Source organism: Oryctolagus cuniculus, chromosome 20, assembly GCF_964237555.1.
Source record: "Oryctolagus cuniculus chromosome 20, mOryCun1.1, whole genome shotgun sequence".
In the NCBI taxonomy this organism is placed as follows: Eukaryota; Metazoa; Chordata; class Mammalia; order Lagomorpha; family Leporidae; genus Oryctolagus; species Oryctolagus cuniculus.
In genome coordinates this window covers 39,351,293-39,364,482 of record NC_091451.1, presented here as the reverse complement: position 1 = coordinate 39,364,482, position 13,190 = coordinate 39,351,293, and the positions used below count along the sequence as shown (strand labels likewise).

Here is a 13,190-nt window from a genome sequence, read left to right as displayed (position 1 = left end):
CAACTGTGTGTGGCCCGTGAATGACGTTATAAAAAGCCAAAGGGCCCTCGGCAAAAACAGGTTCCCCTGCCCTGGCAGTCTGCAGTCTCTACCCTCTCCCGGTTACTCACGCAAGTGGGTCCTGGAGTGGCCCCCCGGGGGCTGTCTGACTTCCAGAGGCGGCTTCCCAAGCCCAGGAGATCGAAAAACAAGGTCCCACCTCTGAGCGCCACCTCCTGGCCAGGTAATGATTAATGAACAGCCCTGGAGGGCTCCACCGGGAGCCTCCCTCTGGGGACCCAGTGGGCTGCACCTGCTCACGTTGGGGGAGAACAGGTTCTGGCTTCTCCCAGAGGCCCAGGCTGAGACCTTTGGCGGGTCTGGTCTCCATGGAGACCCTCACTTGCTGCCCACCCCCCTCTCTGCACCTCCGTTGCCTGCCTCCCACCAGGGGCTGGGGCCAACCCCCAGCAGTGAGCTACAGGTGACTTGGTAAGGTGCACACTGGACTACAGACTAGACACCCTGCAGCCGCGCTGGCACCTGCCCGGAGCCCCAGTTTGCAGCCCTGCACTGTAACTCCTAGACTGGCATCCTGATTCCTCATGTTGATAGCCGAAAAGGACAGCGCATTCCTGGGCAAGGGGACCCCGTCTCTGGCAGCGACTCGCCCTGCACATCTCCCCTTTAACGAGGGAGCTGAACCCTGCTGTCGGTTGGAGAGTGGGAGGAGTACGGCCCCCCGTGAGCTGATGTTGGCAGGGACGGGTCCTATAAGAGGTGGGACCAAGTGCCCACAGGCTGGGCAAGGACTTCTGGGAAGGCTGGGCAAGGCGGCCCCGCCCTGTGTCCGGCTTCCTGCACCTTCCTCCCTGTCACTCCTTCCCCTCAGTGTGACCACAGCTGCCACGAGGCCCTCACCAGAGACCGCAGAAGCCGAGCCGAGCCTGGGAACCAGCAGAGCCAGGTTAGACTTTTTCCTTCATAAAGGCACCGGGCCTCAGCTATTCATTGCGGTCAGGAGAGTGGGCCAAGACCAGCCCCTCTCCCGATGGCGGCCAGGCCAGGGCGGACGAGGCCCAGGGCCGGGGGACAGAGGGGACAAGGCCCAGGGCTGGGAGGCAGAGGGGACAAGGCCCAGGTGGTTAGCTTCGCGGGCCTGCCCCCCGGGCCTTGGCCTTGCTTTCTCTTTCTCTGAACTCACGGTGTCCTCCTGCCCCCTGCAAGCCGGGAGGAACCTGCGTCCTGGCCGTGGCTGCCGGCAGCGCACCAGCCGCCACTGGTGGGGAGAAGCCGCAGCAGCTAGTAGGCACTGTCCTCACCTCACAGTGCTGGTGCTTTTGGGCCCAGCTGGGAGGTCCCGCCTGGGGCTGTCCCAGGGGCTGCAGCTGGATGGCACTGGGAGGGGGCCTTGGGGACAGAGGGGCTGCTCCCAAGCCACGTCGCCCACCCTGCCTGGTGATGCGACCACAGGACGTCATCCCAGGACTCTCAGGAAGTGTGCTCCCTCCCCACACATGAGAGGGGGTGATGGGGCACAGAGAGGCTGAGCGTCTTCTCGAGGTCACACAGCCGGCCCTGGCCCTGGCCCCGTGCTCTTTAGCTCCACTTTTGACCCCTGCTGTTCGAAAGAGGGAGACCTAAGCCCAGCCTGTGGTGGGGCCTGCTGTGGGCCACTCCCTCGGAGGGGACTGGACCCTGCTCGGGGCGGGGTGGGGGCGCCAGGGCCAGGGAGCCCTGCGTCTCCCAGGTGAATCCTCTGCTCAGCCAGGCTTGGTCACAGACGCTGCCCGAGAGGCCCCAGAGGTGGCGGCGGCAGCACTGGAGGACTCGACAGCTTTGCCCAGAGCCACGCTCCCTGCTTCAGGGTGGCCCTGGGGGCCTCCAGAGGGCAGCTGGTCACAGCCCAGAGTCGCGGGCGCTCCCACCAGCCCCCTGCCTCAGAACCATCGGTGGGCGTGGCGTCAGGAGGGCGGGAACCTGCATTTTCCTGAGCTCCCCACAGGGGTCTCAACTCCCTCACCCATGACTCAGTGCCTGTGCTGTGCAGATCGTCCCTGCAGTTCAGCGATTCACCAGAAGAGGGCGCGCCGCCCTTGCCAGCGGGCCGGCTGAGCTGTGGGCAGTTCCTAAACCCTTGCCCAGGGGCTGGGGGGACAGAAGCGCAGCAGGTCCCGCAGAGGGGCCGCCTGAGGAAGGAGCATTGGCACTGAGCAGCAGGCGGGGCATCGCCCAGGGAGGAGAGGGTGGAGGTGGAGAACGGTGTTCTAGGCAGACGCAGCAGGTGCACCTGTCCTGCAGGGAGCAGGGGGTGGTGTGAGGATGGGGCCCCCAGGCTGCTGGGGGCCGGGCGTAGTGGTTGGGGTGACAGGAGAGGCAGGGTAGGCGTCGGGACGCACAGCTGCACGGCCTCAGCCTCAGGGAGCAGCGGGGGCGACAGGGGGAGCCCCAGGCCAGGCACAGTCACAGGCAGGGGTAGAGAGGGGCAGATAGGCGGCAGCTCCCGGGGGGGGGGGTGTTTAGCCAGAGCCTGGTCTGGTGGTGCAAGGGCGCTGATCTGACCGGGCAGAGCAGGGGCCGCCTGAACATGAGGGCTCTCTGTGGGATTCGAGCAGCTGAGGTGGGGAGGCAGGACCCTCCTGGGCTCACTAGCAGAAAAGGAGGCAGACGGGGCTCCCTTGTCCAGGCCCATCCTTCTCGCCCCTGGGCAGCTGCCCACCCTGCCCCCACACTGGCAATGCAGTGTTCAGGGCTATGGTGAAATAATGAAGCAGGCCAACCTCACAAAAACAGAAGCTTCCTTAGCGCACAGCCCCGGAGCTGGAGGGCAGGGCACCGGCATTGGCCGCTTTGCTGAGGACATCCTGGGGGTCGCTGCCTGGGAACCGCCTCTGCCTCTTCCTCCGCTGGGCGCTTGCGGCACACACCAAACCTCTGTGCTGCCGCTGCCCCCAGGGTGCTGCTCTGGGACATACAGGGCTCTGGGCTGGGGCCCCTGCAGCACGAGGCAGCCTGGGCCCAGCAGATCCACTGCACCCCGCTGGGCAGGGGGATGTGCGTCTTGCCAGAGCCACGCAGCACCCGTGCCTCATGGTTCAAGGGGGGATGAGTTCTACATGGGCTCAGTGTGGCCCTCTGGGTGGTTCTGGTGACTTTGAGGAGGGCGAGAGTCCAAGCCCCAGAGACCCTGACAGCCTGAGAGCCTGAGAGCAAGGGCTCCTGGGAAACTCTGCCTCTTCTGTTCTAGGAGACACCTGAGAGTGGGAGGGGCTGCGGGGAGGGGTCGGGGGCGGGGAGGAGAGGTGACCAGGGGACAAGGGCTTCCCCTTCTGCTGTGGGGACTCAGCGCACGGTACAAGGCTTGAGCAGCCAGCTGTGGGAGCAAAGAGGGCATCCTGGAAATGGGCGGCATGGGAGGGGAGTGGCCTGGGATGGGTTGGGCATCCAATGGGATGGAGGGGACAGTATGGGGCGGGGCAGCTGACAAAATGGCGGGGCAGCCTGGGAGTGCGCGGAATTGCCTGAGGGTGCGTGGTGCTGCCTTAGGCAGAGATGCCAGCGGGCAGGGCTGCGTGGGTCAGAGGCAGCCTGGGAGTGGTAAGGGCCCTGGCGGTGGTGGCAGGACTCCAGGGTGGGCTAGGCAGGCCTAGGAGGATGTGGACATTCGGTGGGCCTGGACCCCCAGCCTGGAGTGAGAACCACGCCATCCCTCCAAGATAACCCAACGAGGCTGGAAAGCCGGGAGCGCTTCTGGGAGCTGAGGGCCTCAGAGCCTTGGGTGCAGGTTCCCCACACTCATCACCGCCCACATAGCTCCGTGCTGCACAGGGACCTCATGGGCTTGGCCGTGGGCGGCACCGATGCAGTGGAGACCACATGAGCTCCGGGGCGGCCAGGGTTCGCAGGTGGACTCTAGGAGGAGGCTCAGACTTTATTGTGTTTGGGGCAGGGCCTGACGGGGGCGGGCCCTGATGGGGGCTGTTAGCCTTGGCTGGGATTCACCACTTTTCCCAGGAAGATGGGAAAGTTTATGGTGACATCCATGACGATAACCAGGAAGGGCCTGTTGAACTTGAAAGTGGGCTGCCAGGGCCACGGGCCCACATTGAAATGCGAGCCCTCAGTAAATGCGTCTTCATCCAAGGTCAGCACCGCTCTGTGTGTGGCCTGCGGGGCAGAGAAGCAAAGCCCGGAGCCTGCGCTGTCCACACTGAGGCTCCAGGTGGACGCCGCGCCCTAGGCACTGCCTGTCCCCTCCTCCCTCCGCTGCAGTCACACCAGACCTTTCTCTGTGTCCCGGGCTCTGCCCCTCCCAGGTCCCCACCTCCCCTCTCTCAGCCCCGGGCTGCACCCCCAGCCTCTACGGGGCCTGTGTGCACCACAGGGCTCTTGGTTCTGTGATTTTCAGATTCTTTAAGACAAAACGGGGAAGGTGATGCCCTGGGATCCAACCAACCAGGCTCAGGGGCCCCAGGGCAGGAGGGGATCTGGGTGCTCAGGGCTCCCTTTGCTGGAATCCCTCACACTCACACTTGGAGGCACCCAGGGCTGCGCGGCCCACAGAGGGAAGGAGCCGGGGACTGCCTTGACTCACTGGGCCCCGCTGCAAATGTGGGGAAATCGCGGCCCAGGACTGCAGGGCCCTCGGCAACCTGTGGACAGGTCAGTGACCCGACCGCAGGGGAGACCCCGACAAGGCCAGCGGCACAGGAAGCCCCCTCCCCAGCTCTGCCACCTGACACTTCCCGTCCCGTCCCAGGCAATCAAGAGGCTCCTGGGGAGGAGCCAGGTGGCCCTGGTGTGTGTCCTTGTCCCTTCCTCAGTCTCTGGTCTGGATCCGGCCCCTCCCGTGCCCTTGGACAACAGGGACAGCCCACCAGTGGGACGACTTCACCTGGGAGAGCTTCAGGGGGCCCTGCTCCGTGATCCCCGAGAAGTCAGCCTCGTCGCTGAAGACGTTGGTGATGCCCAGTTTGCCCAGGAGGGGTTTCAGATCGTGGGTCCCAGAGATGGAGAATTTGGGGAGGAACACGCTGGCAGACCTGCCGTGCGGGAAGACAGTGCAGACGTCTCATTCCTGCTCCCCTCCTCTGGGGCCCAGTGTGGGCACTGTGTTCTTTCCTCCTGGTTTCTCCCACTTAGCCTGGCCCCTCCCCCACACCCACAGGGACGCTGACTTGGTCATTGTCCTCGTAGCCCCCATTGCAGCAGGTGTCAGAGTGTCAGCACCCACAGGGCCCTGGAAAGCTACCTCCCCTGAGAAGCCCGCCAGGCAGATCCAGGGTGTCCCTGGAAGAGCATCTAACCTGCCCTGCAGTGTTGGTGCCCCCACAGCCGGGGACTCCCTGGTGCCTGGCTCCCAGGGGAACGTGGCTGGCGGTGGCAGGTGCTGAGTGACAGCTGTCTCGTGGGTAGGAGAGTGGACCCAGCAGGCTTAGGGCTCAGTTCTGGTTGTGGGGAGCAGGTGCGGGCTTTGGTGGGCGGGCAGACTGGCACTGGGGCTCTGTGACGAGTTCTGGCCGTGGCTGCTCCTGGGCCCCTGTTCTCATCCCTGGTGCAGGGACCTCGGGCAGGGTGGGGCGGGGCAGAGGGCTGAAGGCGTCCATTCGGCATTGACCCTCAGCCCTGTGTGTGCAGTCATGTGTGTCTTATAGGGCACAGCGGGCAGCAGCTCTGCGGGGCACGGGCACGGTTCCAGGCACAAGTCTGTGTGGGTGTTGGGTGTGCTGGTGCCCTTCCCTGCTGGGCCAGGAGAGCACTCGAGTGAAGTCACAGCGACACCAGCTCTCTGCAGACGGGTCCAGGCCTCTCCCACTCTGGCCCTTTCCTTTGCTGGGCCTCTTCCCCTGCCCACCACGGACATCTGTGCTTGGACCCCAGACTCAGCTGCTGCCTTTGCCAGGGAGCCCTCCTTGGTTCTGCCGTAGCCTGTGCTGCTGTTACTGTCACTACGTTGGGCACGGACGTTGGGAAGTGGCCGTGTCCATGCTGGGGGCGGAGCCCGCAGAGACAGGATCATTGCCTTTTCTGCGGCCAAGGCCATTTCCCAGACCCCAGCCCACAGGTCCGGAATGGAGCCACGCCCCCAGGGAGCACAGTGCATGCTGCGGGTGGCCCCTCCCCTGCCCCGGCTGGTCCTGCCCAGCTCGGGCAGCTCCTGGGCAGCACCCGGCCCCGGGAGGCACCTGATGTCCGAGGGTGTCAGGAGGCCGTCGAGCTGCTCCTGCGTCAGCCCTCTCTCCAGCTGCTCCATCTTCCCCTCGTCGGGCAGGACGTAGTAGGCCACGGTGTCCCCCAGACAGTGCTGCGCCAGCACCCAGCTGGAGAAGTTGGTGTCCCGGTGCAGGTCAAATGCACCCAGGCGGTTGACGGTGGGCACCCTGACGGTCGTCCTCTCGTCCACGTGGAAGTTCTCCTCCACCGTGAGCTCAGTGTGGAATTCATCCCGGAGTTTCCCTGGGGACACGGCGAGGTGGGGTGGCGGTTAGGGACCTGCGATCAGTGAGGAGCCCGGAGCCCCCTCTGTGACACAGGAGTCCCCGAGCCTCAGCTTTTCATCTGCAAATGGGGTGGAGACGCGAACCCCAGATTGCAGGACAGCTCTGTGACAGCTGCCTGACGTCACAGGAGGGCCCCCGAGTCCTTGTCCTGGCTCATTGCTGAAAGTACTTCTTCACAGGGTTAGCAATTGTGTGTCTGTGCCAGACGCTGGTTGGGGGAGGGCTTAACAGGAATTAGGGGTAGAACCAGAGCTCGGAACTTGTTTGCCCTGGGGCTCCCTGGCCCTTGCTGATGGTGGGCAGTCATCACCCAGGGCGAGCACGCTGCGTGCTGCTCCTAAGTCCGTGTCCTGGGAGCTGCAGGGGGAATGCAGGTGCACGGGCAGCCTCTCCCTGTGTGGCACCAAGAGGACCCCACCGTGAATACAGCCAGAGAGGCAGGTGCCCCGGGGACCCTAGACCCTCCTTCCTCCCTGGAGGGGGAGGTGATGGTTGGGGGGGCAAGCCCTGTGCTAGGTCTCAGTGGAGCTGGGAGCTCGCTGTGCCGGCCCTGGCTTGGAGCCCTGCACTGCAGGACTGTGCAGGGAGGGAGCCCCAGGGGGAGGGGAGGGCCCTGGCCTTGACCTCCACCGCCCTCCTCCCTCTCCCTGGGACATGGGAGTGGCCTCAGAGCACCCTGTGGGCCCCACAGCCCTGACCTTCTGAGTGCTCAGAGGCAGGGGGCAGCTGGGAGCCGAGGTAGCTGGTCACCTCCTGGGCGCCACACAGCCCCCGTTCTCTGTCGTGTGGCTCATCCTCCCGGACACCTGACAACAGGGCCCTGATTTGGTCCAAGATAAGATAGGACAGCAGCAACCCAGAGAGGTCAGGTGGCTTTTCCCATATCCACAGCGAATAAGTGAGAAGGCAGGACCTGAACCCACACCCTACAGACCCCAGAGCGAACTCTGGTCCCTGACCCTGGAGCGGTCTGGGGGGCGGTCCCTGAGCCCTGGAGGGGGCTCTGATTGGTTTGTGCGGCTCCTCGGCACAGGAGACTGACACCTGCAGTGAGTGCTTGGATAGTGATGGCTCTTGCTGGGCCCCTGGGCAGGCGGTGACGTGGCTGTCTTCTGCTCCTCTTTCCCTACTTTAGCTGCTGGGGTGTGGGAAGAAAGCAGCCCTGCGGGACCCCTGGCGGCCCTGCACTGCACTTCCTGGGAACGCTGGGGCGCTGGCAGTCTCGGGACACAGCTGGCGGCTGCCCTGGCCCCGCGCAGGCACTGGCTCCGGCTCACCGTGGAAGGAAATGTACGTCAGCAGGGCCAGGCTTGTGTCGTTCTCCAGCTCTTGGACCAAGTCCGTTATCTCGTTTTTTGTTTCCCTCCTCAGAAAGCTATTGATCTTCGTCCTGGCCCCGTGCGTGTCCCTGAGGTTGATGGTGATGGCTTCAGTGTGGGACAGCTGCTGGACGCCCTGCACAAACTCAGCCCTCGGCTGCAGACGCTCGTCGATGAAGAGGACGCTGCCGGCAGCCAGCTCGTTGTCCCAGTGCTGGAAGGTACGGAGGAGCTGCTGGAAGCAGGCGTGGACCAGGTGCTCCTCTGCCCCCAGGAGGTTGAACTCCAGGCCATTCCAGATCTGGCTGTGGGCGTCAGCCTTGGTGCCCAGGAAGAGCGTGGCGAGGGCGGCAGTTACGCTCAGTGGGGAGAACACGATGTTACTGCTCTTTGAAATCCAAGCTAACTCTTTGTACAGGTAAAGAAAGATGTCAGCAGTGTTGTTGAAGATGCTTTGACAAAAATGATGCTGGGAATGTATTTCAACAGGCTTGGACTCCTCTGACTGCCGGGCACCTGTAGCCTCTGGTCCCCACAGCAGGCAACACAGCACTGCCAGCAGCAGGGGGCGCTGTGAGCTGGAGGACAGCATTGTCCTGCAAGAGAGGAGCAGCAATCCCTGAGAGTGGCCCCTTGAGGACGTGGCCTGGCCCTCCCGTGACCTCACGTCCCAGCACCATGGTATGACACCTCTCCCACGCCCCGACCAGGCCCACACACGGCTCCATCATCACCATTCCAAGAATCAGACGCGACCACCTGGGCGTCGCTCACCTCCTGCCCAGCACCGCCCTGGTCTCACGGGCCTGGACTCCCTGCCGCCCGCACACTCCACCAGTGCGCACACCGCTGTGCTGCCCTGACTGACGAGGAAGCAAAGCCCAGAGGGTGGGCGATGCCCGAGGGCAGCTGGCAGGTCCAGGCAGAGCCGCAACCTCCACCCGAGCTGGGCCAGAGTCCACTCCCTGCACAGCTCCGCTCACTCCTGCATTGGCCTTGACGTGCCAGTGTCCCAGCCCCCGGGGTACGACAGAGGACGCTGCCGCACAGCAGGCAGAGGGGACTTGCCCAGGGCTCTCCTGGGTCACGTCAGGCTCAGGAAGGACGTCCAGGCCTCAGAAAAGTCACTGGGGGCCGCACCGATGGCCACTGTGCACCGCCCAGAGGGCCGGCATCTTCCAGCCATGCGCGGCCAGAACCCGGGGCAGCCCTGGCCCTGAGGCTCTCAGGGACTCTGCCTCTCATCCCCAAGTGTGACTCAGCGTCTCCACTGCAGAGGCTCAGCGTGACTCAGCAGTTTGCTCAGGCCACCCAGCAGGGCAGGCTGGGACCAGCTGCATCACCAGCTTTTGCGTGGGTGCCCCGTGTTCAGCTCGTCGCCTGTGCACCTGCTGGTGCTGAGGCTGCACCTGCTGCTCAGCTGGTCCTGCCACTCGCACTGTGGGGCCGGGTGCGGCTGTGCTGGGCGGGGCGGGGCTGTCCTGTGCAGGGTGGGCCAGGCAGCAGCCCTGCTCCCTGGGTGGCAGTGCACTGTCTCCCAGCATCACCAAGGGCCTCCTGGCCCAGCCATGCAGGGGCTCAGGACCCACCGGCTGACGGGGGAGTCCCCTGCTCCCTGACTGGCTCAGACTTCTCTCTGCTCAGAGCAGGCTTGGGTCATGGGAGACCCAACCACATTCACCTCCCTTGGCCAAAGGTCCCCAGGAGCCAGGAGTTGGGGGCGCCCCTTCTTCCTGTGGCAGGGCCCTGTTTGGGGCCCCCGGATCCCCCCTGGCCTGCAGGGTCAGGCCTGAAGGAGGCCCCAGCCGATCCTCTCACCCTCACCGTGGGGCTCAGAGCCCCTGGGAGCTCAGTGCTGTGCCCACTGAACCCTTTCTGGGAGCTGCTGTCCCTGCAGCTTCCTGGGTGCGCCCCGGGGGGCCTGGGCTCCTGGCCCTGCGCATGAGCTGAGATTCCTGCCAGCAGCTCGTGGCCCGTCCTGGCCACCACCTGTGTCCCAGCCACAGCCAGCACTGATGGGGCAGGGACCTGCTGGTGTCTCCAGGCAACGCAGGTGTGTGGGGAGGAGGGGGTGGCCCAGAGCACCAATGACTTTTCCACTGCACAGCAGCACTTGGACCCAGGCAGGCATTTGACCTGGGCAGGTGCTCGCCGAGAGAGGCCTGTGGGAGAATGAGTGCAGCCGATCTGGAGTCAGGCCTGCACCTGGTCTCTCCGAGAGAATAGCCCTTTCGGGCAAGAAATCAACAGGTGTTGTAGACTCTGACTCTGCAGGATGGGGGGGGATGACATTAGGTGACAGGGCTGTGAACCCAGAAAAGACAGAGGGGGAGGCGGCTGGAGAGGCAGCCGGGCCAACTTAGGAGTAATGAACACACCCCTCCCTTGCAGGCAGCTGCTCTAGCCAGGAGGTCAAGGGCAGGGCCCCTGTGGCAGGAGGGTGGACAAAGCAGAAGTGAGAGGACCCGGGCCATCCTGTGGGATTCTGGGTAACCAGCCGCCATGGGCCAGAGGTAAGAGGGCCCCCCTTTCTCCTCCAGGGAGTTGAGCAGGGCAGGGGGCAGGAATCCACAAGCCGAGGTCTAGGACTGTGGCTCAGCTGGGGGAGAAAGGAGGACTCCAAGGAGGAGCCCCTGAAGGGATGCATAGGGAGGGGCTGTGGTGGGGGTCCTCCTCCGGACCCTGCAGGTGGGAGGGAGCCAGGTGAGGCCCAGGGGACACAGGCTGAGTCTGAGCCCAGGCGGGGCGGGAGCAGGAGGGCAAGGAGCAGTCAATCAGCTCCCCCTCCCCGGCACCTGTCCATGTGGGCCCTGTGTGCCGGGAGCTGCCCAGTGAGGCCATGGCGTCTCCCACCTGACTGCCCCGTACCATGACCGAGGCCTGGCTGCCAGCGCTCAGTCTTGGCTCTGCCACAGGAGTGCAGCGCTGCGTGCCTCAGTTTCCCCGTGTGGACTGGGCCCAGCACTCACCCCACGGCAGCTCAGGAGGCTCAGCAGAACCTGCGGGTGCTCAGGTGGCTTGTGGGGCTGGACCAGCGCTGCTGGCGTCCCACACTCACGCACAGCCTTCAGGGACTTATAGCGCTGTCCAGGGGGCGTGGGGACACTCAGTTCCCATGTGACCAGAGACTCCTGTCCTGAAATGAGCCCGGCACAGCTCCAGCCCCTGGCCAGGTGTGTGCTGCCCGGGGCTGGCCACCTCCCAGGGCCTGGCTGTCCTGCCCTGAAGTGGCTTAGTCCTGCGGAACCCCCGGTGCCAGGCCACCAGCAAGGACAGAGTCTCAGAGCCCTGTGGCCACCAGAGACCCAGGGCTCTCTGCTGCTCAGCCCCTCCTGGAGTCGTCGAGTGGAGCCAGGGAATCCTCACACGTCCAGGGCCTACACGGGCACCCGAGCCTAACATCGTCTACAGGCAGCACAAAATCACCAACTTGAACAGGAGCCTGCTGGAGATTGACTGACTTTCCAGTCCTGCCTGTGGTGCCTTGGCCAGGCTGGAACAGTGACATCACAGGCCTCGCACGGCCCCGGCCAGACCTCCCCCCCCCAACTTCCCCACCTGACAAGGACTGGCAATCTGCGGTAAGAGAAGCCATAACCAGCACCACAGGCATCTCGGCCGGTTCGGCTGGCACGACTCCGAAATAAAGCCCAGCACACCTGCCCCGTGATGGCCGCTGACGTGTGCCGCTCACATCAGCTGCTGTCAGGTGCAGAGGCTTCCATGGGGATTTTACAAATATTTATGTGTTTGAAAGCAGAGAGGGAGAGGGAGAGAGAGGTTTTCCTTCTGTTGGTTCACTTCCCAGGTGCCCATGCAGCCAGGGCCGGGCCAGGCTGGAGCCCATTGCTGGAACCTGCAGCCGGGTCTCCCACGTGGCGGCCAGGATCCAAGAGCGCCCGCAGCGTCTGCTGCCTTCAGTCCTCCCGTTAGCCGGAGGCTGGGTCAGGAGGCAGAGCAGGGACTGAGCCCAGGCACCCCCAGGGGATGTGGTGTCCCACGGGGCAGCTTAGCCTGCAGCACCCACACCCCTCCCATGATCCTGTAGGAGTGGACAGGAGGCTGGTGTCATCGCTGCAGTGTCTGGATCGTGCTGACACACAGTGTCCGTGTCTTCCTCTCCACTCCACTTCCCAGGCGCCTTTGGGAACCCCCGATCTCTGCGCTTTCTGGCAGCGCAGCTGCGGAGCCAGAGCCTGCTGATTCCTGGTCCCGAATACGCCTGGTTTCTCTAGCGACAAAGGGCAGAAGGGGCCAACTTCCCCTCCGTCCTCCGGGCTTGTGAGGCTGTGTTCTGTGCTGTTTTAGGGCAGACGATTACATGGCTGCATACGCAGGTTTCCTTCAGCCTCAGCTTTGCATGTGGGGAAAGGAGCTAGCCTTTTGTACAGAGCGCCTTCACCCGGGGGTTTTATCCTACTTCCGTCTGTTTAAGTCACTTCTGCTCTTAACGCTCGCAGCCGCGTTGCTTATGAAGGTCAGACACGCGACAGCCATCACTCTAGCTCGTTCTTTCCATTGAGCAACTTATGTGATCCGGGCTAACAGGGCTGACTTTGGCCGTAAACCCGGGTGGGAAATGTTACACCCCCGGTGCAGGTGCAGGGCTGGGGGCTCTAAGACGTGCCCTTGTAAGGAGAGCGAGAAGCCAGGCTTGAAGGTCTTCCCTTGTGAGCTGAGGGAGGAGACAGCCACCTGCAGGCTCCCTGCACAGGAGCCCAGCCTGGCAGTGCTCTGGGCAGCAGCCCCATCCCCCGGGGAGCCTCCTCCTGGACGGGCAGCCGGAACACCCACGCGCACGGAATCCTGGCCTCGGCAGCAGTGTGGTCGCAGAGCCCCACAGCCCAGAACACTGACACAACCACAGGCAGGTTGTACCCTTGTGCTCAGTGGACCCGGGGGCCTCCTGGAAAGCTCTGGGCCCGGTGTCATGGTCGCGGCTGCGAGCCCGGGGATGTTGGAAGCTGCTCAGCCTCTGCGCCCAGAAGGCCCTCCATGCTGGGCAGGCTGGGCTGGCGCCAAATCCTGGCTGCCCTCACTGCTCCCCTGAGCTGGAAGCTGGGACCCCGGCCGGCACGTGCAGGGCATTCCACATTGGCTGCCTCTCCCTCTAGGGAAACGGTGTCCCGTGGATTGGATTGTGGACACCCAGCAGGGGTCTAATGCCCACGTGGTTGTTGGCAGGGAGAACTCGACAACCCACGCACCAGTTTATCTTTCCATCTCCAGCACAGCCAAGCCCTCCGCGTCAGGGTTTGTAGACTAACAGTGAAACCACATCACTCACTAAGGTCACCAGACATGTCACCCCCTCTGGGGTCCGTCTCTGGGTGCCCCTCACACTGTTCCCTCTGCCAACCCCTGTGAGACCAGGTAGGACTCCCACACAGGG

The 13,190-nt window shown here is 64.1% G+C and overlaps 1 protein-coding gene and 1 long non-coding RNA gene across 2 annotated transcripts; one reads left to right on the top strand and one right to left on the bottom strand.

The window, feature by feature from the left end:
- Nucleotides 1–88: 88 nt before the first annotated feature.
- Nucleotides 89–7,982, top strand: LOC138847297 (uncharacterized). The gene is made up of 3 exons (XR_011385057.1): nucleotides 89–223; nucleotides 872–946; nucleotides 7,851–7,982. It is a non-coding gene; the product is annotated as an uncharacterized lncRNA (long non-coding RNA).
- On the bottom strand, nucleotides 3,891–10,874 carry LOC100358746 (alpha-1-antitrypsin-related protein). The gene is made up of 5 exons (XM_008251304.3): nucleotides 10,768–10,874; nucleotides 7,757–8,394; nucleotides 6,165–6,435; nucleotides 4,874–5,021; nucleotides 3,891–4,146 (listed from the first exon to the last, which is right to left on the bottom strand). The coding sequence occupies exons 2-5, from the start codon at nucleotides 8,388–8,390 to the stop codon at nucleotides 3,961–3,963; spliced, it is 1,239 nt and encodes a 412-aa protein (XP_008249526.3). The 5' UTR covers nucleotides 8,391–8,394; nucleotides 10,768–10,874; the 3' UTR covers nucleotides 3,891–3,960.
- Between the last annotated feature and the right edge of the window lie 2,316 nt (nucleotides 10,875–13,190).